Source organism: Lontra canadensis, unplaced genomic scaffold (assembly GCF_010015895.1).
Source record: "Lontra canadensis isolate GAN:19392208 unplaced genomic scaffold, GSC_riverotter_1.0 scaffold23, whole genome shotgun sequence".
NCBI classification, from domain to species: Eukaryota; Metazoa; Chordata; class Mammalia; order Carnivora; family Mustelidae; genus Lontra; species Lontra canadensis.
This window is the reverse complement of record NW_022631017.1, coordinates 1,967,824-1,993,054: the sequence shown is the minus strand read 5'-3', so window position 1 is coordinate 1,993,054 and position 25,231 is coordinate 1,967,824. Positions and strand designations below refer to the sequence as shown.

General features: G+C 42.3%; 1 protein-coding gene across 1 annotated transcript in view; it reads right to left on the bottom strand.

Moving 5' to 3' along the window:
• Window positions 1–304: 304 nt before the first annotated feature.
• Window positions 305–25,231, bottom strand: part of TNFRSF21 (TNF receptor superfamily member 21) — a 66,550-nt gene continuing 41,623 nt past the window's right edge. Inside the window, exons 4-6 of the mRNA XM_032861980.1 lie at window positions 22,668–22,933; window positions 3,088–3,316; window positions 305–1,754 (exon numbers count right to left, since the gene is read on the bottom strand). Coding sequence (XP_032717871.1) covers window positions 1,525–1,754; window positions 3,088–3,316; window positions 22,668–22,933 — 725 coding nt within the window. The 3' untranslated portion in view covers window positions 305–1,524. The remainder of the gene's footprint in view (window positions 1,755–3,087; window positions 3,317–22,667; window positions 22,934–25,231) is intronic.

Here is a 25,231-nt window from a genome sequence, read left to right as displayed (position 1 = left end):
GGTCCTCATTTCCGCCTCTCCACCTCCAAATCCTCATTTCCTAAAATAGGGATGAACTCCAAACCTAGGAGCCTCCTATTTACCCTCAAAAGACTCAGGAATGTTTAGTCCTCTTTAACGCTTGGTCATCCTTCTCTCCGTACCTCCAGATACTCTTCCAGACACAAAGCTTTGTTAACCTGCATGATTTACAGATCAGAAATGCTGAGATTTCTGGAATACACACATTCTTTTCCAAGAGACTCATCAAAGGGTTACAACTTGAGTACATATAGAAGGCAAGTAGTAAACACACTCAAACTACTCAAGTAACAAACACCTAATATTTATTAATAAATTAGTACACTTGAAGGCATTTTTCTGATATCTGTCCCTCACCACGACCCACAACCCCCGCCCACACAAAGGGAGTCCACACCACCTTTGCATGCGAGTCTGCCAACTGAACATTAGAGAGAGAGCAGGTTTATAAATGGGAGCAGAGTTGCAAATATATTGGACAAGAGTTCTTACAGCTGCAGCCGTTTTTAATTAAAGTGATTGAAGGACGAAGGAGACCCACCAAGACCAAGGCCTTGAGGCGGACTGGACCTACTAGCTATGTGTGTATAAAAAACAAGACATCTTTTAAAGCAAAGCTGGGCAAATTCCCTATGGAAAAAAGGTGCCACTGGCTCTCAGTTGTGACTTTCCAAAGTGCAGCAGTATGTTCCAGAACAGCTCAATTCCTAAAAAAAGATGAAGTTCAAGTTCTTTGGTGGCCCAGTTGTCAAGCCACTTAAGTAGCAAGTTCTGATGGCTTGAGGATTTCATGTCTCCAGCCCAGGGCATATTAGCGTAAGAGGAGCACAAGTAATCAAGCATTCTACACGGTGCTCAAGTGAAAACCATACGATCAGCAACAGTGTGGTCAAGTTTCAGCCATGAATATGAACTGTACACCAAGGCATATTAAAAAGAGAACTCAAAGTCTAATTGTATTACAGTAACTCAACGGGGTATTACATTTCTTCAACCCTTAACAAGATTTGTAAATTACAATTAATAATAAAAATAGTAATCATTAATAAAAAAAAAACCAGACGTGGATGTTGAGACATGAAGACTGCTTAGAGAATTCACAAGATGCCATTATACTTTTAAGAGGTTAAGAGCCTCACAATCCGGTGTGCAAGGAAAGTCACACTGCATTTGGGGTCCATTAAGTGAATTTAAAGTGCACAGAACAATTCGGAAAATACATAAGAAATCGAAACGAAGAAAATATGGAACCCAAAAAACTTTAGTGGTGGGTATTTTTCAACAGTTACACCTCGAGAAGGCTTATAGACTAATGTCCTAGAAGGGTTAAAAAAGGAAAGAACTCAAAACACTGGCCAGATACTCTGTTAAACACACACACACACACACACACACACACACACTCACACACACCCAAAAAGCTAGAAAAACGAAAACAAAACCAACGAAAAACCACCCTGCCACTAAACCGAGTCACTTCCAAAGCATAGCAGACCTCGGGTTCTACAACAGGTCAGGAAGATGGCTATACACAGAGTCCAAGAGGGTCTGACTGGCTTCCTGGCTCTTGACTCCGATAATCTCAAACAGCCGGTCCAGCTTGTCCTCAGCCTGAGGAATCTCTTCGATCACCCGCAGCTCCTCAGGATTCAGAATGTGGAGCATGTCGTCAAAAATAGGCTGCAAGTCACAGGGGTCCAGGCGTACCTGCCGCAACACTGTGTCCTTCTTTTCTGCGGGGAGGAGAAGGGAGGGAAGGGGACAGAGGTAAGGGATGGTACTGGGGAAACCGAGGAGAGGAGGAGAGCTAGGAGGGACAGCTCCCCACCTAGAAGGCTGTCCCCACCCCCTACCCTCAAGGTGAGTAAGGGAACCTCTGGCACATTTTAAACAACCCAGTAGTTTTTATGTGCCTTGCACTAAAGATAACAAACAAGATTTGAGTCCTGGAGATCAAACAGGGAACCACTTGACTGGGTTGTTGATTGTCATTAGCATGACTTTGTCTCGACTTAAAAGATATCTAGATTCCTCCCAAACTCAGGAGAATGCTGGAATACTTACAGAAACTTAAATAAAATGAAAACACAACGAAACAACCCTCTCCCATCTGTAATGTTAATGTGTTTACTAAACAAAGACATCAGTCCGCCCTGGCTCTCAAAAATTCCAGATCAATGTAGTCTGCTCATCTGACTGCTAATAACACTGCCAAATTTTAAAACTAAACTGCTAAGAGCAAAAGCACATAAATAAGAAAATACTGCTTCTTGGGCCAGACCTCACACAATGTGGCGAAGGACTGTGACTTTTATTACTATTACAAAAAAGTTTCTCCAAAATATAACATGGAACATAAAATACAAACTAAAATACAGATCTTTCATATAAATATAAAAGAGATAATCTAAATAGGTAAGGTATAGAAAATAGAACATATTTTATAAACATAAAATATAACCCTTTCACAAAAGTATAATTGGAATTCCCCAAACCGGGAAATTCTGAACAAAAATTTGTCATCAATACAGCGTGCGTGCCGATCCCTATCGTGCTATTAAAAATCGCAAGTGGCAAATTATTTACCAAAATACTAACCTACAATGCTTAAAACATTGCTATTTGCAATGATTCTTAAGAGGATTAATTTTAATTTGAGTTACTGAAACCTACACTTCTGACTCTCAAGATAGGTTATACTTTAAATCCTTGGATTCTACAAACCTGGTAAATAATTTTCAACAAAACTTGCCAGACTGCATTTTATCAGACCTTCCTGAAACACCTTTGATAGAATCATGAGGATAAAGGGTAACCAATGCAGACTGTCTGCCAGATAATCAGAGCTGTAAAGACCTTCAGGGTGGGTGGTGGCTGGCGAGTGACGTGGTTTCTCTCAGGCCCAGGAGACCCATCATCCTGGGGTCTATGATACATCTTCCTGGGCAGGTCACCCAAATGACTCGGCTACCACTGGACTGTGCAACTGCTGGGGGAGAAACCCCAGGGTCTCCTCTGGGGGAGGCTTACAGAATACGCCTTGTAACCATCCTGCCAAGCCCGTACCTTTGGTAATAAAGGAGCCCGTCCTGCTTAGCGCCGAGGAGCCGCTGGATGTGGAGTCACAGCGAAGAAGGGGCTCGGACTCATCCACGAAGAAGCCCTTGTTCTTATCCAGCGGGGAAGGCTCCACCGTCAGCAGAGTGGAATTCTCCAGTTTCGTGTTGGGGCTGGGAATGGGGCTCGGGCTAAGGGGGCTGGGACTCATCGGGAGAGCCAGCTTGTCAGTTTCCAGCTGGGGGAGGAAACAGAGAAAAATGTTTTTTATTACATACTTCAAAAATTAGAGAGAAAAAAAATGAAACTGAAACCCCAGGTGTTCTTTTTGTTCCATTTGTTTTATATATAAATTCTGCTGTTTTGACAGTCCATAACTTACATTATTGCTAAATACACACACACACAGAGACTTTGAAACCCTTCAAATATATACATGGAGCTATGTGTAAGCATTAAAAATTAGGAAGCAGGGGCACCTGGGTGGGTCAGTCGCTTAAGGGTCTGCCTTCTGCTCAGGTCATGATCCTGGGGCCCTGGGATCGAGCCCTGCATCAGACTCCCTGCTCAGCAGGGAGTCTTCTTCCCCCTCTGCTTCTCTCCTCTCCTGCTTGCTTTCTCTCTCTCTCTCTCTCTCTCTCACATAAAATCTTACAAAAAAAAAAAAAAAAAAAAAAAAAAGGAAGTATATATGCACCAAGCTGTTACCTCAGAGAAGTGGAACTGGGAACTGGACAAGGGAGTAAAGAAGAAGATCTCCAACTTAAAATATAATTTGATAGAGTTGGAAATGGTCTTAGATAATACCTAGCACATTCTCCTCTGTATGGATTGAATTATATCCATCAAAATTCATATGTTGAAGTCAAAACTTCCTGAGCCTCAAAATGTGACTGTACAGAGAGACAGGGCCAACTAAGGAACTTTAAAAAGACGAGATTGGGGGACAGTTGGGTCCTATACCAAGATGACTGGTGTCTTTATGAGAAGCCATTAGGACACAGACACACACAGTGGGATGACAATGTGAAGACAGAGGGTGAAGGCTACCATCTTCTACAAGCCAAGGAGAGAAGCCTGAGGACACCTTTACTTCAAACTTCTAGCCTCCAGAATTGTGACAAAACCCGTCTCTGCTGTTTCAGTCTGTGACACTTCCATCATGGTAGCCCAAGCAAACTAATACACCCTCTCTTTACAAGTAAGGAAACTGAGGTCTAGAGAAATGATGTGACTTTCTTAATGATAGGCTCCTGCCCAGTAAGGGGCAGAACTAAGGCTAGACCCTAGGATTCCTGACTCCCACTTCAGAGCAGCTCTCGAGAACACCAGAGGCAAAAGCATCTGGATGGAGAGAGTGAGGACCGCCCCCAGGGAGCCAGGGTACAGCTCCAAGGGATTTAATGGAGGCCTTCATGAAGCTCGCATTCTGGAGGGGAGGGTCAGAAAGACAGTAACAAGTAAGCAAACAAACAAGAAGGTTTCAGATGGAAATGGTGAGCTTCATGAGCATCAGCTGGTATGTGGAGAATAGATTTTAGAGGGGCAAGAAACAAAATAGATACCAGTTAGGATGCTGCTACAGTGACTGGGAGAGGTAAAAACCACAGCTTGCACCCAGTTGTGGAATGGGGAAATAATAGATCATATTCCCCCATTTTACAGGTGAAACCACTAAGGCCCAGAGAGGGCACACAGCCATGGGAAGAAGGCTAGTGCGCAACTCAAGTCGGCTTGATACCTCTACTACGCTTGTCATTTGCCGCTAGGCTTTCAAACTCTGGCAGGCACTTGTGGCATTGACCTTAATGGACCAAGTCCATTGACCTTAATCTTTTTATTGGCTCTTCTGGCAGGGTTGCAAATTCGGGAGCCAGGTGGCCAGATCCCACGGGGCAGGGTTTAGGGAGTGTTGATCACCACTCATTAGAACCCTCATGACTTCACTCACACGTGACAAGCAAAACATTTTCAAGTTCCTCAATCGGGAAGACACTGACCCTCATTTCAAAGTATTGGGTTGAAGGGTTGTAAAAAACACAAAGCAAACACAACTCTCTCTTTTACAACCTTTAAGGCCTGAGAAATTCTTACAACTGACTGCAGATTCCAAAGACCACCGATTACTGCACGTGTCTACCGTTCCAACAGCATTTGTCCTCTGTACAACCACCCATATCCTGCTTCTGCCTTCCGTGCAAGTTTAAGACTTGGGTAATGCATTCCCAGCTGCCCCTTCCAATCCACAAAGTTTTATGTATGTGCTTTTAAATTTTTTAATTCAATAGGGCCCTGGCATGTGCCCCTCCTCCCTGAAACGCACATGGCCATTCATGCCAATACACATTTTTTATTCACTCAATTAGACAAAGAGCACTTGTCTACACTTTGGTTCTCAGGAACAACATTACATTGGACAACATGGTCAGTCAATATAGTGCACTGTTCTTGCTTAAAGAGAGAAATTCCTGCCCACAAATCACATGCCAACAGACTAAGGAGTCCACCCACCCATTTCCTGAATTTAGTTCAAAACTTTAAATATTTAATTTTTCCCCCACTTTTGCCAAAGGACCCTATCCGTGGAAATTAAGTACATGATTTCCAATGTCATTCAGAAAGACAGACTGTTGCAGAATGCTCTCTTGTAATTAACAATGAGTCGAGTGAATATGAAACTGCCCCTAAGAATAGTTTTAGTGTCAACATAGTGGGGTTAACAACCATAACCGAAGCCCAAGATCATGTGACAATCATCTTTCTAGAAAATCTATTCAGCTACTAAGTATAGGCATCCCCTGCTTTATCCAGGATACACAGCAGCCAGTTGCATTCCAGATTTCTCGAGTTATCTGCAGTTTTTTCTTATAGGAAAAGAAAGCCTGGCTCATAGATACTTAACTTCTTTCCTCCCTTTACCTTACTATTTATAATATCCATCAAAATTGCATTGCAGCACAGCAACTCAAGCATTGTACGACCTCTGATAGCTCTAATCGGAAGTGAAGTCATCAGGACATGTGGAATGAATTAATTCTTTATTGATTCAGAAAGTTCACTGTTGAGTTCACAGCAAATAAAGAATACCTCTAATAAGATTTAGATACTGAAAGACAAATATTCTAAACAAGAAAGCCAGGAAAAGGTCTCATCCTCTTGCAAAAGCTATAAGCATGAACTTATCCAAACATTCACAAAATAGATTACAAGTGACTTAATTTATTCCTTATGCATCTTTGGGCCTTCCAAGTTCTCCACAGGGAAATATTAACTTTCATGATTATAAAAACAATACATGTTATTTTTAAAAGTAGTTACCACTGATAAGTATGTTTTCCCTTTGGTAACTTGAAAATGTTATGGCTGCTGTGGCTCCTATTTACACTGGTAGCCAAGGAACAGGAGAGTCTGAAGATCACCTACTTGGCTGAGTGCCTCTCTAGACTTTTCTGAAGAGTTCACAGGCCCAAAGGGGCAACACTGCCCCCCAACTTATTGCAGTGAGGTAGATACTAAGCCTTAAGAGAAAGGCCTCTCAGGAAACTTGGCCAGTGGGGGCCATCTATCCACCAGATAATCAAAGTCCCTTTGCAGGAACTTAAAAAAGCCAATTCTTTTTGCCTTCCAGCCATGAGCTCATCATGCTCACTTGGAAGCCTCACTGGGGAAATGAGGTAGAGATGGTAAGACACAAAGAAAGGGGAGGAGGCAGGGATAATGAGGGGAGAGCTCCCCAGGGAGCCAACACCAGACGGGTGGTTCTATTGTGTGACCTTAAAGAGCATGTGATTTATTTTGGCCCAACGAGCCCCCAAATGTCCTCCTGATTACTCTCCATGCAGGTCCACTTAGTCCTTCCAGATACTAGTACCAGGTGATAGGGGAAGAGAGATAAACGGTTCACCTCAACTCCACGGCTGGGTCACACCTAAACTTCCTCTGCTGACCTATTTTCCTTTCTGATTTCCAGAACCACTGAGCACATGGAACCAGCCAAATGGATGAGGTCAACAAGGAACTGATTGAAATTTGGGGGCTTGAACACCCCTGGGCTACAGAGGTTTGTAGTAGTGTTTGTGAGAACGGTGACTGAACTTGTATTTGGGCTACACTGGAATGAGCCATTTCCAGCTGTGTCCCTGCAACCCTGTGTTCCTACAGGTTCCAAAGCCAAGTGCCCACTCTGGTGCTCAGCTAAATTACAGCTTGAAACTGAAGCTCAAAAATAAGTCTTCTCTTTTAATAGCAAACCAAAAAGCACTTCCCCTTTGACCAGCCCTTCCTAAGAGGATACACTGTGGAAGGCTGAAGAGTTTTCTAGTCCTGGGGGATGGTCCAATAATGGGTGGTAAAGGAACATTCTTGCAAACCTTGGTCATGGCAAAAGTGATTTACAAATGAAATGAGGTTCTAAGACTACCTTTCCTCCCTCCTGTGATCTAGCAGCTTTCCTAAGTATACACTTAGGGAAATCTTTTCCAGCGTGCATTGGATGTTCCGCATAGCCAACTCCTAAACATCAAAGTCATTAATATCCTGGGATTTCACTGCAAAGGAAGAAAGGAAAAAGACTTCTAACTAGCTGTGTGGTTTTAGAAAAACCCCTTCCCTCCTTAGACCGGTTTCCTCATTTCTGAACAAAAAAGATTAGACCAGGTCTTCTCTGTTCAACTTATGTTTCATTTATTGTCAGCCCTGCTATGTCATTTTCCCCACGCCCAACCCACCCACCCCAACTCCCTCTCTCCTTCCAACTTACCCCCAACTGGTTCACTCAACTAAGGTTTACCACTGAGTTATTTTCAATTACTACCCAATTACAATCTCCCTGTGGTTGCACAATCTGTTTTCATAAAACTAATTAACAACTTTGATGCATCAATGACCTCCTGAAATGAAGCATTAATTACCCAGCCTAGATGCTCCTTGCCAATCTGCTAAAGTGGTTCAACTTAACCCTTTGGCTCCTGGCACTACCCAGCTGGATTCCACAAGGCCCCCTCTCCCCACTCTATAGCCAGATACGCCTGATAGACTCAAGAAGAAGCTTCCTTACAAGCCAAAGCTTACCCTTTCCACCGAACTTTCCCTCCAGATCTCACCCAACATGTAAAAAGAAGGGAAAATCCTATTCCACATTTATGAAATTTTCCATCACTTTAATAATGGTTTTTAAAAGCCCATTTGCTAAATTCAATGAAAACTAATTGCTATTCCATCTGAGCTGACCCGCTTGTTGCTCAGATCCAGTAGACAACAGAGACTTTAAGAAATAAACCATTACCAGTACTGTGCAAAATGATTCGTCATGAAATATAAGTAATCCATTTGCTGTGAAGGTATCTCTTCTGAGCTTCATCTGACAGATGAGAAAACTGAGCCTCTAAGAGGTTTGCATAACCTGCCCAAGGTCACAAAGCAAGGATTCAAGATCAGGCCTGTCTAGTTTCCAAGCGATCTTCTTTGCTGAGCTTTTGTCACTTCTCTGTCTGGACCCACTGGACATTTACAGGAAATGTCAAACCCCCGTAAGCCCAACACAAGCAACCGCATGACCACAAGGAGCTGCTCTGGCTTCTGAGGGAAGGGGCAAAAGGCAGGGCCTCCACTCTGGCCCTGAGATAAAGATGAGAGATTCTGCAATTATCAGACACCTCAACTGTGGCCCAGTAACTTGGTTTTATATTTGAAAATATTCCAGATCCCAACAGACCAGCGACTGTTTAAAAAAACAAAGACATTTAATTGCCACTGAAGTTTCATCTCAAAGGAATTACAGTCACAAATAAACACATAACTAAAATTATTTAAGGATGATGATAGCATCTCAAGCTTGTTTCCCCTGTTCTCCCATATGGTCATGTAATGGAAATCAAATTAGATTTCATGACCTCCTATAGGTTTAGTAGGTATATAAGAACAGGCTCTGATAATAGCAAGGGCTATCTCCCTTACCATGAGTATCTAACTATCTGAATCTATGTAGTTCCCACATTTAGAGAACAGGAATGTAGATAACAAGGAGAGCCTTGTTATCTCAATCTATGTAATTTCAGGATTTCAGACATAAATGAGGGTGCAGATGATGACAGTTACCAACTGTCTCTCAAAAAATTACCTGAATCTATTCAGTTCCCAAGTTCAGATAGTGAATAATACCTGAGATATACAATGATTTCTCCCTTAAAAAAAAAAAAAAGGAATAAAAAGGAAAAAATGGGTAGGAGACAATGACTTTACTCTTCTAGTGTGAACTCCTATTAAATCCAATTCAGGGTAAGAGGTCTTGGCAAGAATAAGCCAAATTTTCAGAGTAAAAAAATTTTTTTTGCAAACAAAAGTGAAAAAAGAAAGACATGGAAAGATGCTGATTCCTTAGCCCTTAGAAGAAGTGATAGCAGTTTGAAGACATTTGGAGGGAAGTCTTGGAAATGGAAATATGAGCTAGAAATACACACGCATGTATATAGGTAAAGCAAAGACGTTAAATGTGAATTAACTGTTAAATCTTGATGGTGTTAAGTTTAGGAGTGTTGACTATGTTTTCAACTTTTCTTATTTTTTAGTTTGGAAAATAATTTTACAAAAGGGTTAAGAGCCAAATAACTATAAGACAAAAATTCCCCAAACTTCCTAGGCTTCTGATTCTTTAGTCTATTGTCTTTCCATCTTTCTTCTCTTGCCCAGCCCCTGCTACAGGAAAGGGAGACAAGGAGGTGCTTCCATTGCATAAGCAGGGAATGGGCTAACATTTAAAATAAAATCATCAGTTGCTAAGTGGACATTGCTGGCCTTATGTGGTCTAGCTCCCCCCAGGGCCCCTGGAGGTCATGGGATGCAAGCAGGAAGAGGAGTGCAGTGCCAAGAAGCCCTGCTTAGCTTCCCTGGGAAGCCCTGTGTCAGACCAAGGCCGTAGTGGAGCTGAATGGACACTGAGTCTCCAAGAGCTTGGAGCCCCAGCAGAGCCTGCAAAAAGAAGGAACTCACCCTTGGGAGGCTCAGAGGATTAAATTGGCCAAAAAATGGCAAAGCCACTGGGAAATTATTTTAAAACACACCTCACACACACTCCCTAGATCTATCCAAGCATAGCATAATGAAAGTATTTTGTATCAGCTGCCACCTCACTTAAGGCTATTTTTAAATTTTATCCCAGGTTAGCTGGCCAGAGTGTGTTCCTCCCTTAACTACCCCAAGCCCAAGTCAAGGTAGTTGCTAGTCTTGAGTGTATATGTCATCCATCCATTCTGTTCATTCCTAAGAGTTAACTTCAAAACTTAAATCCACCCACATTTAAGTGGAGTGGCTAATTGTTGCCCTAAACAAGGGATCTGTTCCTCTCCTGGATACAGAGGGGGAAAAGCCACAGGAAGCCACAAGTAGTGCTGTCTGAAGCTGCCAGAGCTGGTAAGAACCAGCTGGCTCTGGAGGGAGAAGGAAGGGAGGCTGAGCCCCGCCCAGCTGCTGGCGCATGTGTCTGCAAGCTGTCCAGGCTGCTGACATCAACAGTAATGTTGCAGCCCTGAGCTGACTCACTGACTAGCTTTCTTGATGATAGAGTAAGTGGGCTCTCTTGGTTCAGAGCTGGAGCTCACTCTCATTCAAACATACTGCTGAGCCTTACAAGAGCTCAGTCCCGTGGACACATGAGGAGATCATGCTGCTGGAAATGACGTGGGCTTCCCTAAATTTCACTCACTGAGAACCCATTAGGAAGCCTTTCCCACAAAACAGCCTTTGAACAATTCTAACCATGAAAAGAAGTTGCATGAATCTTACAGGCTTGCCTTAAGGCACTGTGGAAGATAGAAAGTAACTTCATAATAGGAAACCTATGACCTTAAGGTAAGAAGGCTCACGCTCATCTCAGTGACTCAAAGTGTTTCTGAACTTGCTCAATTTGATTAAATTAGTATTACTTAATAAGATCATTAATTGGGGGCGCCTGGGTGGCTCAGTGGGTTAAGCCGCTGCCTTCGGCTCAGGTCATGATCTCAGGGTCCTGGGATCGAGTCCCGCATCGGGCTCTCTGCTCGGCGGGGAGCCTGCTTCCCTCTCTCTCTCTGCCTGCCTCTCTGCCTACTTGTGATCTCGGTCTGTCAAATAAATAAATAAAATCTTTAAAAAAAAAAAAAAGAAAAGAAAAAAAGATCATTAGTTGGATGCATACCATTAGAATCAGAATATACCTGGTATATAATTCCACCAGTACGAATGGGCTACCATGAAAAATAGTTCTCCCTCAGCTACTCAGTTCCCCTGCCAGTGGTGACTCTTACCAATTCCTCGTGTCTTCCTCCACACAGTCGATACGCCAATAAATAGGTAATATGTATTCTCCATCCAATCCCAGCTCTTTTGCACTTATTACATTTTTTTAACTTTCACTTTTTATTTTAACACAATATGGCAGCCAAGCACACCCAATGTTGTGCACTCTGCCTTTTTATCATTTAAAAACAGTTCTCGAGGTTAACACATAAATGGCTGACTGACTCCTTTTGACAAGTGCAGACTGTTCCACTGTGTGGATGTTCCACAACTGACATGACCTGTTCTGTTGAAGGGCATTTATGCTGTTTCCACTCTTTTATTACAAAGGATGCTACGAGGAATACTTGGGCTTGCAATCTTCTACATACATGGCGGAGGTAGGCGGGACGATAGGTAGGACATATTCCTGGGAGTGCAAGGTCAGTAGTCAGCTGCCATATACTTTGGGAGAAAATACCAATTGGTTCTCCAGAAAGGCTGGGCTGAAGCGTACACACATCAGGACGAACACTGGGCTTCTTTTCCTATACTCTCACAACACAAAAATGGTGTCATACCTTTCCCTCCTTACCATCTCAGAGCTTAAAACCGTATCTCAGTATAGGTTCCCATTTTAATTCTTCCCTATTCTGAACAAGGCTAAAAAACCCACCTTAAAGAATCTTCAGTATTTCCTTTTCTGTGAACTCTCTCGTTCACAGACTGCCCATTTTTCTTTTGGGCCATCAGTCTCTTAATTCATTTGTAAAAGCTCTTCATTTTTTTTTAAGCCTATTAACCCTATCTGGCAAATGACTTCTTCCAGTCATTATTCTGTCTTTTGATTTTGCCTATGATGGTTTCTGGCTTATACATGTAATGTTAAGAAGTTGATTCTTTCTTGTATGACTTTAGTGTTTTCTATCATTGTCAGAAGAGACTTACCTCCTGTTCTGAGAATAAAAACAAAGAAGAATTTCCCCATGTTTTTTTCTAGTTCTTTTTTTGGTGACAAGTCATTTCAATGGTTGGTCATTCCAACTGTCCCCTGACAAAACCCAATTATGAATAAATCAAAGTTTCTCTGTGGAAAAAAAAATATATATATATATTATGGGAAAATCAGGAGTCACCGCTAACACTCCCAAAGAATATGAGGAATATGTACTTAAAATGTTGAAATCAACTGGTGTATCATAAAACCTGCTGTTGACCATGATGCAATTTCTCATTATCAATTGTATGTTATAGGCACATGAGTTATGACAGATCAAGAGACAATCTCGTAAACAAGGGATGGAGAAGCTAGGCCCAAACTGGAAGCTATGAAGCTTTATCCAGATACGAGTTTTGGCCTCAAAAATAAGTAAAAATATGATATCCAGTACTGGTAGTCAATGGAGAAAATAAGCTTATTTTCACAAATATTGATTCTGATTTCCTCTCAATGGATTCTTTGAGAAAGCCAGCAAGGGTGTGGATTAAGGGGTTAGAGGTGTCATCGACTAATAAATTTGGCCTTTTCTGAACATGGAGACACTGTGTCTCAGGAAAAAAATAAAAGCCCACTTCAAGTCCACAGAATGGCCTCTACATTGTGACTCACACACCCATCCCTCCTATAAAACTCTCAGCATCTTCAGGGAGGATTCCCTATTTTTGTGTTTTGTTTTGTGTGTGTTTGGTATGGTTTTCATCTAGTATCTCCAGTGTCTGGTACAGGGCTCGAAACATATTGGGTGTTCCATCAGTGTTTACTAAATGCGTTGCTTATGTTAATCCCATCTTATCCTTAAAGACAATTTTAAAAAGGAAAAAAAAAAAAAAAGCTTGTGTGAATACATGTTAGGAAACAGAGTGTATCGCTCTCAAGACCCCAAGAGTCTGCTTCTAGACTTCTCCTTATAAACTGTACACTCAAGCTCAACTACATCATATTTGATCAATTCTATGATGTGAATTTTTTCACATTTTAACACCTCCCAAATAGGGATCTATCTTACAACTATAAATGGTAATGTTCTACTAGCTTCTTTAGTCTTGTGTAGAGTGGTGCCTCAAACACTGAACATGGCCTTCAACACAATACAGAAATATGTCTGAATTCCAATGCTGACCAAAACCTCTCAGGACCTTTCGTGAAAGCTTGCTAGGTAATCACAGGTGTCAAGCACCAGGACGGTGTTTGGGACACAGCAGGTACTCAGCAAATGTTGGTTCCCTTTCTTCTTAATGTGCAGAGGGGTACCATTTGCTCTTGAGTCAAAAAAGGAGAACGCAGAATTCAAATCTCAATACAGAAGACAGCAACAAACATGTACCGAGCCCCTGCTCAATGTCAAGCGCAGGAGGAGGCATTTATCCTCATGATCTCCAGTATCTACACTCTGTCTCTAATCCTTCCCAGATGCCTACAGGCCAGCTGTGAATTTAAGAAGTCGAAAGTCAGGGGCACCTGGGTGGCTCAGTAGGTTAAGCCTCTGCCTTCAGCTCAGGTCGTGATCTCAGGGTCCTGGGATCGAGTCCCACATCAGGCTCTCTGCTCGGCGGGGAGCCTGCTTTCTCCTCTCTCTCTCTCCGCCTGCCTCTCTGCCTACTTGTGATCTCTGTCTGTCAAATAAATAAAATCTTTAAAAAAAAAAAAAAAAAAGAAGTCGAAAGTCAAATTGTTGGATCCGCCAGTCTCTTCTATTAGTTCTTAGAGATTCAAAGTTCAAACTCCAGCCTTTCGAGTGAGACACTGCACCTTTATTCCTGTACTTTTCATACTGCACAACAGTGAAAGCTTTCTGAAAAGCTTGCAAGTGAGCAAAACACAACAAGGTTCTCAGTAAAACAAGTGTTCTTTGCAGCGTCAAAGGCTTCTTCAGGGGGCAGAACCTCCTTTCCCCGAGATGGGAAAATCTCAGGGATGAGGACCAAAACCTGGTCTCGAAAGAATCTACGGTCAGGTTTTTTTCTCTAAAAAATGACTTTCATGGGGCGCCTGGGTAGCTCAGTGGGATGAAGCCTCTGCCTTTGGCTCGGGTCATGATCTGGGGATCCTGGGATCGAGCCCTGCATGGGGCTCTGTGCTCAGCAGGGAGCCTGCTTCCTCCTCTCTCTCTGCCTGCCTCTCTGCCTACTTGTGATCTCTGTCTGTCAAATAAATAAATAAAATCTTAAAAAAAAATGACTTTCACATGGACAAACACATGTCTGCTCTTGTTTTCTCGTGGGTCAGTACCCCTGCCTCCCACTACAACCTGGTAATTTCCTGTGTACCCTTCTGTTCTAACACCTGCTGATCACACTGAATTGTCATTATTTGCCTAAGAGTCCTCATCTCGGTGACTGAGCTACTAAAAGCCCCAGAGATCATCTTCCTTCTTTACATAGTACCAGACACACAGGTGGTGCTCACAAAAGACTGTAAAGATTGTTGACTAATTGAATGAAACCTTGGAATATGGTAATAAGTAGAATGGCCTAAAATGACATCAAACACCTAAAGGCTTAGTCACAGATCTCACTTCTTTGTACTGATGACCACCCTCCACACAAGCACCACTGAATGGACCTGGGCCTGTCCTGTGGCAGCAATCCCTTTATAAAGTCCCCTTCTCACCACAACAGGGGTTCCCCAAAGCCCACAGTCAGGCCCTGCAAAGGAAGTAATTTGACCTCAAATGACCCTCAGCGCTGTGGGCACAAGATCCAGGCGATTTCAGCTCACAACTTAGGGCCTGGGGATAATAATCCCCATTTCCTCAGAGATGACCAACTGGCGAATTAAAGACAAAGACAAATTTGAATAGCCAAAAAGTCAGCAGTTAAACGTACAGCTGCTATTTGCCTCAACTCGCCCTCACTGTATTAAATTTCTGAAAATAGCTGGTCTCAGTCAGACCGTAGATAAGGACAGCTGCATCCTGCAGCTGGTAAACAACAGAAAAATCAGCAGCCGTAGTTCCCTCTGCGCTTCTAGAAGCAGCGGTGCTCTTTGCCAAAACAGAATGCCCGGTGCTCTGGGCACTGTCAAGATTCTCCCAGTTGATTTTACAGATCAAAAGCCATCCAGTCTCCAAACACTGACTACTCTAGTCGGGGGGTGGGGGGAAGACTCAGTCTCTGGAACATAGGTCTCCTGCGTGGTTTCTGGGAGGGTTCAAGAATCTCTAACAAAGGATCATTCCACTACACAGTAGCCCACAACAACCACCTTGGCTCCAGGCCCACTAATTAAATTATGGTGGAGTTTTACTCTATCTAATCTTATGGAAGGAGGGAAGGAGGGAAAAGATGCCCAACTCTCCTGCCTGATGAGCCCCAATTCTTTTTAAGAGTTAGCTTATTTATTTATTTATTTATTTGGGGGGAGGGGCAGAGGGAGAGAGAATTTCAAGCACATGTGTGGCTCAGTCTCACGACCGTGAGATCATGACCTGAGCTGAAACCAAGAGTCCAGACGCTTAACCAACTGAGCCACCCAGGCACACCCAACCAGCACCAATTCTTTACATTTGTGAATCTATGGTCAGAGCAGACAGCTGAAGTAACACTTTATGTTATTTTAAATCACTGTGGTTGTTTTTAAGATTATCATTTTTTAATGTAGATAAAATTCCTTTTTCCATCCCTTATCAAAATGAGACAATGGAGGAATACTGAAATTCAGATCACAATTACTGCCAGAGCTAGCCATAAACATCGCTTTACTACCTCGCTTTCTTATATCCCACAGTTTAACAAAACAGTATCTCATTTAATTTGGATAACCACTTGATTTCCCATGTTAAATGGAAATATCTGAATCCAAGAAATCATTCACCCAAGGTTTCCTATAGAGAAAAAAACAAGCCCACCCCCTCGAAGTAGCCGAAAAAAAGAAAAGAAAAAGGTTGCACTGGTTAAGCTTATTTGAATACACCCAGTCCAGGAGAGAAAATAAAGTAGAGGGAAAGGTGGGAGGGGGGTAGGGAGGGAGGAAGGGATGGAGGGGAGGAGGGGGAGGAGAAGTGAGGCAAGAGTAAACCTAGAAATTAAGTTTCTCAATTTTGTTGCCCTTTTTCTGACAGCCAGTGAGAAAGCAGACCATTATCTTCACACATACCATCACCTTTGTTTCTTCCCAGTGAAAACATTCCCAGCCTAGGAACATCTGCTCAGGCAATAAGAAATAAATATTTACCATTAGCTGGAATTTCCAGTTCTTAGGCACTGGACCCAGATGGCAACCCCAATGTCCCGCCGTGCCCTGTAAGCAGTGTTGCATGGAGGTACCTCCCCACCAGTCAGTAACGAACCCCTCGGTGTTCAGGATTTAAAGGGCCCATTATGTGTATGTTTTGGGGCTACTCAGAAGCATTCTTCCACCTCTCTTTCCTCTAGAGCCAGGAAATAATTGCAACTATGAATAAACATTCACCAGGTACTTACTGCGGGGCACACTCAACTAATTCTCACAACAGCTCATAGGACAGGCACTCATGGTGTTGGCACTTCCTCAGGAGCAAACTGAGGCAGAGAGGCCAGGTAACTTACCAGAATGTTTCCCAAGTGATATGTTGCCAGGGCAGGAATTTAACCTGGCACACATCCCCACACTCATGTTCCCATGTGGAGTCATAATGGCCGATTAGCTCTACATCCAGCACTTTCCCTCATCCCACCCTTGTGGATTTATTCCCTTAAACTATGTAAGTAGATATGTTTCTTCCATTCAACCGTAAGCTTCCTTGACAGCAGTGACCCTGTCTTATACTCATCTTTGAGTTGCCCAAAGTGTCTGGTATAATACTATACACCTAATTTGTTATGTAATATGGATATGAACAGAAAGTCCCGTCATCCTCTTTGCTCTCTAGCAGGGGAAGCTTAAATCCAGATATGAAAGCAACAAAAGGAAATAAGTCAAACTCAATTCTCTTCTCCATCTATCCTTCAAAAACAAAGGGGAGGGGCACCTGGGTGGCTTAGTCATTGAGTGTCTGCCTTCAGGTCAGGTCATGATCTCTGGAGTCCTTGGATGGACCCCTTGGATGGAGTCCTGCATCGGGCTCCCTGCTCAGCAGGGGGCCTGCTTCTCCCTCCCCCTCTCCCTCTGCCCCCGCCCCTGCTCACGCTCTCTCTCAGAACTCTCTTTCTGTCAAATAAGTAAATAAAATCTTTAAAAAGGGGGAGGGGAAATAACATAATTTATTTATTTGGTTGGCATTTTCCAGACATAGAAAAACAGAATTTATTGCTGGAAACCTGCACTAAATATCCTTGAGGCCAAAGAAAAATGACCTCACGTAGAATTTGAAGCTGTAGAAAGGAATGAAGAATGACAGAAAAGATCAATATGCAGGTAAATCCACATGAACCCCGACTGTGTACAATCATAATAATTATGCCTTTTGGGAGCTAAGAAATGCATGGTGTTAAAATTCATGACAATAAAAAATGTAATGCAAGAGAAGGATAAATAGAATTAAAGTCTCTTAAGGCCGTTGTGCTGTTTGGATATAGTAAGAAGTACACACTGAGGAAACGTCTCCCATAATTTAAGGGTGCAAGTTGTCATCTCTATGGGAACCATTAAAAGTAAAGTAAAACATTTATAACTAACAAGCTGAAAGAGGAGGAAAGTGGAATAATAAAAAATACTTGATTAATCCAAAAGATGGCAAGAAAGAAGAGGGGAAAAAAGAGAGGGACAGGACAAATTAAAAAAAAAAAAATCAGCTAGTAGATTTAAACCCAAATATATGAGGAATTACATAAGAAATGTAACCATGCTCAAATTTTCTAATTAAATGACAAACACTGTCAGACTAGATTTTTTTGAAACCTTAAATATATGCTACTTACAAGTCTTTCTTTAAATAAAGCCTCAGGGGAAAAAAAAATCAAAGTAAAAGGATGGAAATAAAGAGAGAGCATACAATTTGGAAAGCTGTATTAGGGTTTTTAAATAGCTTTGGCAAAGTCCCAGTAACGTCCAACTATTGTCCCACTGCTTTGCTGCTTCTACCAAATGCTGATGCCCTGGATGGGAAGAACGCGAAAAATATAACTCATACCTCTGATAAAGAAAGAGTCAAGCAGGTGAATGGATAGGTAAGTAAGTGCAAGAAGCCAATCTGAAAAGGCTACAGGCTGCATATTCCCACCATATGACATTCTGGAAAAGGCAAAACCATGGAGACAGTAAAAAGATAAGTGGTTATCGGGGGTGGGGTAGGAGGGAGAGATAAATAGGCAGAGCACAGAGGATTTTTAGGGCAATCTCAATATTCTGTATTACAGTTTAATGACAGATATATGTCATTATACATTTGTCCAAACCTATAGAATACACAACTTACTGAGCTCTACGGTATGGACTTGGGGTGATTATTATCCGTCAATGTAGGTTCATCCTTGGTTTAAAAAAAAAAAAAATGCACCATTCTGGTAAGTGATATTGACAGTGGGAGAGGCTACGCATATGTTGGAGGAGAAGGTATATGGGAAATCTCTGTAACTCCCTCTCAATTTTGTTTTAAACCTAAAACTGCTCTTGAAACTTCATTTTTTAAAAAAGGACTCAACAGTACACCCAAAAGTGAGTATTCCTATATAATATTTTTAGTACATAAATAAATTTTTTTTAAAAAAGAAAAAATCAGACTCTGGATGTGTTTAATTAAAAAATGGCTAATAGGCCACCGTGGTTAATGATGGACCAGCTGTTTCTGACAGAGGTAGCTAAAAGGTACCACCAGGCTAATCCTTTGAGTGGAACAGAACGTGGGTGCTCTCCGGTTCATGAATAGAAAAAAACATTAACCATTTTCAAACATACACACACAGTCATTTTTACACATTAAGTTTCCATTAACTCCTAGGGCCAAGTCTCAAGTCCCCAGCAGTACCACAATACACAAAGAATACAAATCCATCATAAAGTGGGAAGAATAAGTCTTGATTATGTCCCCGCATTCTGTGTCTTGTTTGACTGAACTATTCTCAGAGATAACCTGCAGACAATTACATACTGTGCGACTAATAAGAGCTGGAAGCCAGAAATCCATGCTCATTGGCTATTTCAGTTAGAGTCAAGAGTTGGGTCCACAGTGTTGCTAGACAATGATGGGCATTATTAAAACACGGACCGAGAAACTTAATATTGGCTTCTTAGCCTCCGTCATCACACACAGGCTACACTAGGACCACAGAGAAAGCTGTAGGATGCATTGATGCCACTCTCCCTTGAAAAATAAATAACAAAATAGATATTAGAATCTTGTTGGATATAGACGAGATAAGAGGAAAGTACTGAAGGGTACAAGAGTTTGGCACTTGGGGACTACGTATTTTGTTTTGCTTCTTCTTCACCATCTCCATGATTTTTGTTATGAATCAGTCTCTTTCTTTTTTTTTTTTAAAGATTTTTATTTATCGGACAAAGAGAGATCACAAGTAGGCAGAGAGGCAGGCAGAGAGAGAGGGGAAAGCAGGCACCCCACTGAGCAGAGAGCCTAATGCGGGGCTCGATCCCAGGACCCTGAGATCATGACCTGAGCTGAAGGCAGAGGCTTAACCCACTGAACCACCCAGGCGCCCCTGAATCAGTCTCTGGATCAGTCTCCTCTGCAGAGACTTTGAGCCTACCTTTCCCAGCACCTATAACACTGCCTGGAATAAAGCAGGTGCTCAGTAGACATTCATGGACTACAACAGAATCATCAGGGAAACATACAAGTCATGTGCTTCAGTCAATACTCTACCATCATCACCACCCTCTCCAAACAAGAAATAACCCCGAAGACGAGAACCAGACTCTAAATACTGAGTGTACAACCGAAAAATGAGACAGACTTGCAGAATACAAAAGCGAAGTAAATCTTAGCAATTTTGAGGGGTGGGGGACCAAATCTGACCCAACATCACAAACCTCAGTCAATCCTAACAAGGAAGAATGGATTGGCACACAAACCGCTGTCTGCTCTCCCGAAACCGCAATGAGGAGGGCCTTGCTCTCTCAGTTTAGCACAAACAAAGCCCCACCTATCCTTTCTCGGGTGCCCCTTCAGCTCAGTCATCTGAAGAAATACTTTAAATCACAAAAGTAATGTGTTTTCATTGCAGAAAATAATAAAAAAGAAAAATCACTTCTAATCGTACCACCTGGATTTAGTACTAGAACACGAACATTTATGCTTTTTCATTTCCCCATGCTTTTGTTTTCCCATGGTTAGATTTATACTGAGAAACCTCCTTTTCCCTTAAAAATTCATTATGATCATCTTTCCACTTTATTTTTTTAATCTTTTTTTTTTAAGATTTTATTTATTTATTTGATAGAGATCTCAAGTAGGCGGAGAGGCAGGCAGAGAGAGAGGAGGAAGCAGGCTCCCCGCCAAGCGGAGAGCCCGATGTGGCGCTCAATCCCAGGACCCTGGGATCATGACCTGAGCCGAAGGCAGAGGCTTTAACCCTTTAAGCCACCCAGGCGCCCCTCATCTTTCCACTTTATCAAGTATTCCATGTTAACGAAATCCTAACATTGCATCAACCACATTCTCCCTTTCTTGTAAGTATTGTCGAAAAGACGGAATGACTTATTCTCCAGGATCTCCATCCTTCTTCATGTCTGTTGCTCATCCTACCAGCTCCTTCCTTAAAAGTCAGCATTCCAAGGCAGCCCATTCACGTTTGAGCCATACTTCTGATACCGTCCTCAGGAAGTCACAAAACACCGGTGTGTGCCTTTGCATGTTTACCACCCATCTATTCATAAATATTTTTTTTCTGAAATTCCATATCTCAAAGAAGTTAAAAATAGGCCAGGAGTTCAAAGACCACTTTTGGCGTCAATTAACACCTATAAATTTTATCCAGTCACTTAAATAAAAGATCCTCCTGATGAATGTTTCCTTCCATAGTGAAGAAAGACTACAATGTTGGTATAAAAAAATAGAAGCACTTGGACCTCTCAAATATATAAAATTGAGTCCCTTGATATACAAAATTTGGTACATAATGGTCGTGAATTAGAGTTGATGGGGGAACGTCTCTCTCCAGCTCTTTAGGTAATGAATTTAGAGCCCTGAAAAATAACAGCAACAGAATGGCCTTTTAAATTTTAAGTGGGGTTTTATCAGGTCTCGGTGGCAACATTTCCTTTACTTTAGGAATTTATTTGGAAACTTTAATTGAAGTTTGTGAGACATAGAAGTCCATACCCAAACTTGTACTTAATGGATGGCCTTTCAGGGATGCATACCAGGATTAAGGAAAGGCTAAGAAAAACCAGTTATGCTTTGATCATAACTACCATTTAAAAAACACCTTCACTGCATCAGGCATCCCATGTAACCTAATCTTAATTAGCCTATAAGGTTGGCTTACACATGAGAAAATGGAAGCAGAGAAAGTTAAGTGACTTGCCCTTAGTAACCCAGCTAATCAGTGTCAGAGCCTGGATTCAAATCCAATGCTGTCAGGTTCCAAAGCCAAAGCTAAGTGACAAGTTACTTAAGTTACCACTATTAGTAAATCACCCTCTCCTGGGTCCCGTCACGTCCCATGTGATGGGCAGAATGAACAAGCCCAAGAAGAAGGACCGATCAATCCTGTTACCCTCTGCTGTGAGCACCACCGCCATCCTCAGAAGGTAAGACTGAGCATCTCTAAACAACATCACAAGAAGTATCCTGGGGGCATTGGCCGAGGAGCGGGGGTGGGGGTGAGAATAGGAAAAAAGACAAAAATTAAAATCTTCCTTCTTAGATGTGTTACAAGTATGTTATGCAAAATGAGACTGTACATGAGATAACAAGATGCAGATCTGGCCGTACAGTCTGATGCTTGAACATACCCCAAACACGGTGATTCTCAACTTTGTTCATCAGCATTATTTAGGCAACTTTTTCAAATGGTGATTTGTGGTCCTTCCCCTAGAGATTCTGATCTGACTGGTCCACAGTAGGGTCCAAGTATCAGAATTTTTTTAAAGATTCTAGATGGGGGCACCTGGCTGACTCAGCCAGTTAAGTGTCTACCTTCTGTTCAGGTCATGATCCCAGGGGAACTGGGATGGAGCCCCACATCAGGAGAGTCTTCGTCTCCCTCTCTCTCTGCCCCTCCCATCACCTGTGCACCATCTCTCTCTCTCTTACTCCCTCAAATAAATAAGTAAAATCTTTAAACAAATCCAAGTTTTTAAAAAAAAAAGTTTCTAGATGATTGTAACGGACAACCACCGAGAACCACAGCCCTCGAAGGGAAATGTGTGTGAACCAAAAGACCTAATACTTGTATTTTTCCTTGTTATATATCAAGGAGTGAAAGGTTAGTTGGAAAGACCAACAACCCAGGTACAATACCTGGGCCGTATCTTCCATCAGTCCCCGAATCTTCTCCACTACGTCATTACGCCGGTGCTGGCGCAGGGCGCTGATGAGCTGGGCAAGGCTGGCCTCGGGCCCCCGGATGGTCCAGTGCTGCAGGGCGGCATAGGCCCGCTCATGGTCAGCTGTGTACCCGTTGGAGAAAGCAGCCACTTCTCTCTCACTGGCATTGCACAGAAACTGGTAGATGTCCTTCCACTGGCTTCCAACCTGAGCTGCGACGAGTTTCAGGATGTCAATCCCTAAACCAGAAAGAAAATAAAATTCAAGACAAATCCAGGCACGGGAGGGAAGGTCTTTATATATATAGCTATTCTGTTCTAATGCACTCAAAAAAGAAGCACGTTCTCCCATTGTTGTCGGTCAAAGGAACGGACCACCTTCTCTAAGCACTTAGCATCCGAAGTCCCTCCTGGGGACTAACTGGGTTCCCTCCTGCAAAGTTCACTTCCTGAATGCGGAGTGAGAAGAAGGACCAATCCTGGAAAGACAATATACAGCCCCCGGAAAAGCTGTTTGGAAAGCCAAACCCGAACAAAATAATCAGTGATTCCTTTGTTACTGCTAAAAACAAGAGTAACCCAATAGAGGCCCCCAGACCAAAAAAGTGGTGACTTCATGAAATTAAGGAAAAAGTAAACCACGAATTAAAACTGGCATGGAGTTGATCCAACATTGTCTAGTTACGTAAAGGGTCTTCAGATTCTAGTAATAATGTCCTTTATGTCAACCGACAGTACCAGCCATTCCAGCCCCAGGGAGGCACTCCTGCAGGACTTCTGGCTCCTGGTGCTCTAATCCTATGCTCAACAAACAACTTTCTGATCTATTATTCAGTCTCGTAAGCTGACCTGTACAGTTATAATGGAGACAACAACCCAAATGACAGTATAGTAAGAATCACGAGAGTCTCCCGGGTTTTATGTTAAGGCATTGGCTCTTGGAACATCTTTATAAAGCATTAACATTCCAAGTGCACAGATAAGACATAACACCTAGAAAACTAGTGATTTGCCCAGTATCACAAAGGGAGCTGGGTGGGAATGCAAGCCAACCCACTGGATAGTGTACTGTCATTCTGTCATCGAGAGCTGATTTTCTAGATATTTTCTAGAAACTGATGGGAGCACTTGTAACTGTCGCTTGTAAACTGGGTCAGTGTGGGTCTGCAGTACTCAGATCTGATGAGTGCAGTGTGCAATGCCAAATCCAATCCCGAAGCTGCAAGCTCAAGAGGAACCCTTGGCACAGACCCTCTGTGAGGTACGGCTTTCCCTAAGTGGCACGCTGTGGTGTCCTCCTCTTCACAGCACTTTCTCTCTGCATTAGACACTGGCTTTGCCCAAACTGATACATGCGGTCATAGAGAACCTCACAGCATGGGATCTGGCAGTTTACTACATGACGGGGTGGGGGGCGTGGTGAGTCCTCTCAGCCAATACCATGTCTTTGAATGAAGCCATACCCACATGCCCAGATGCCAGAGTTATAATAGTTAACAATGTCTTTTAAACACTAACAATTAAAAAAAAAAAAAAAAAGAGTCAAGTTTCCAAGTGAAGTGGGGGAGGGCGGGGAGAAAAGAGAATAAAGAAAAGCTTCCTATTATAGATAACTAAATTTTTCAATTAACTAGAGGGGAACCAGGGGAGAACAATCTTTTTTTTGCTCCCATCAGTTGTTGGTGAAAATATCTAGAAAATCAGCTCTCAATTTTTGCCTAAGAAAAGAGCAATGCTAATTTCAGAAGTTTCTTTGGAAATGGAGGACCTGGTGTTTCCTCAACATAAATCCTCACTCTGCGATGCCAACCTGTAAAGGTGGATGACCTCCAAGAGTGTATACACATCCTGAATCAACCACCCACAAATGGCTATTGAAAACTAAGTTCCTAGGAGAAGGCTGCTTCCTTGTCAACTCTAAGAGTAGAATGCCACAGAGGGAAGCACTGGTGCACTTTTCACATGATTTTCTCTGGCAGTGTTAAATACACTTGAACTAGCTGCTTTTCAATTTTCAGGGCAATGTTTGGCCAGATACAGAGCTTTTGATTTCAAGCAACAGGCTCCTCTTAAAAAAAAATAAAATAAAATAAAAATGCCATGTCCTACTTGAAACCCTGCAGGTAATGTTAAGGAACAAACTAGCAATTTGTGACTGATGTGGTAGGTTCTTCCAAATACCGAGAGGCATGTTAGTCCCTGAATCTTAATTTGGGTTAACTTGACGAAGGCCCACAGTGGCTTACATGAAAACATGACTGCATTTTCTTGTACACGGGACCTTTGCTTAAATCTTCATAATGCCAATGACAGTGTGGCTTTGGGCAAACCACTAACTGTCATGTCCATTTCCTCATTTGTACAATGGACATACTCACTACAGTCCCTGGGGATGAGCTGATTAACATTTTCTATAGACTTGATTTATTTTTAGAAGTACCCCATCATTATAAATGTCCCATATACTGAACACTAAAACTTAAGACTAAATGCATTTCTGAGGCAAATACCCAGCCTTTATAGAGTAATTACAGAGTT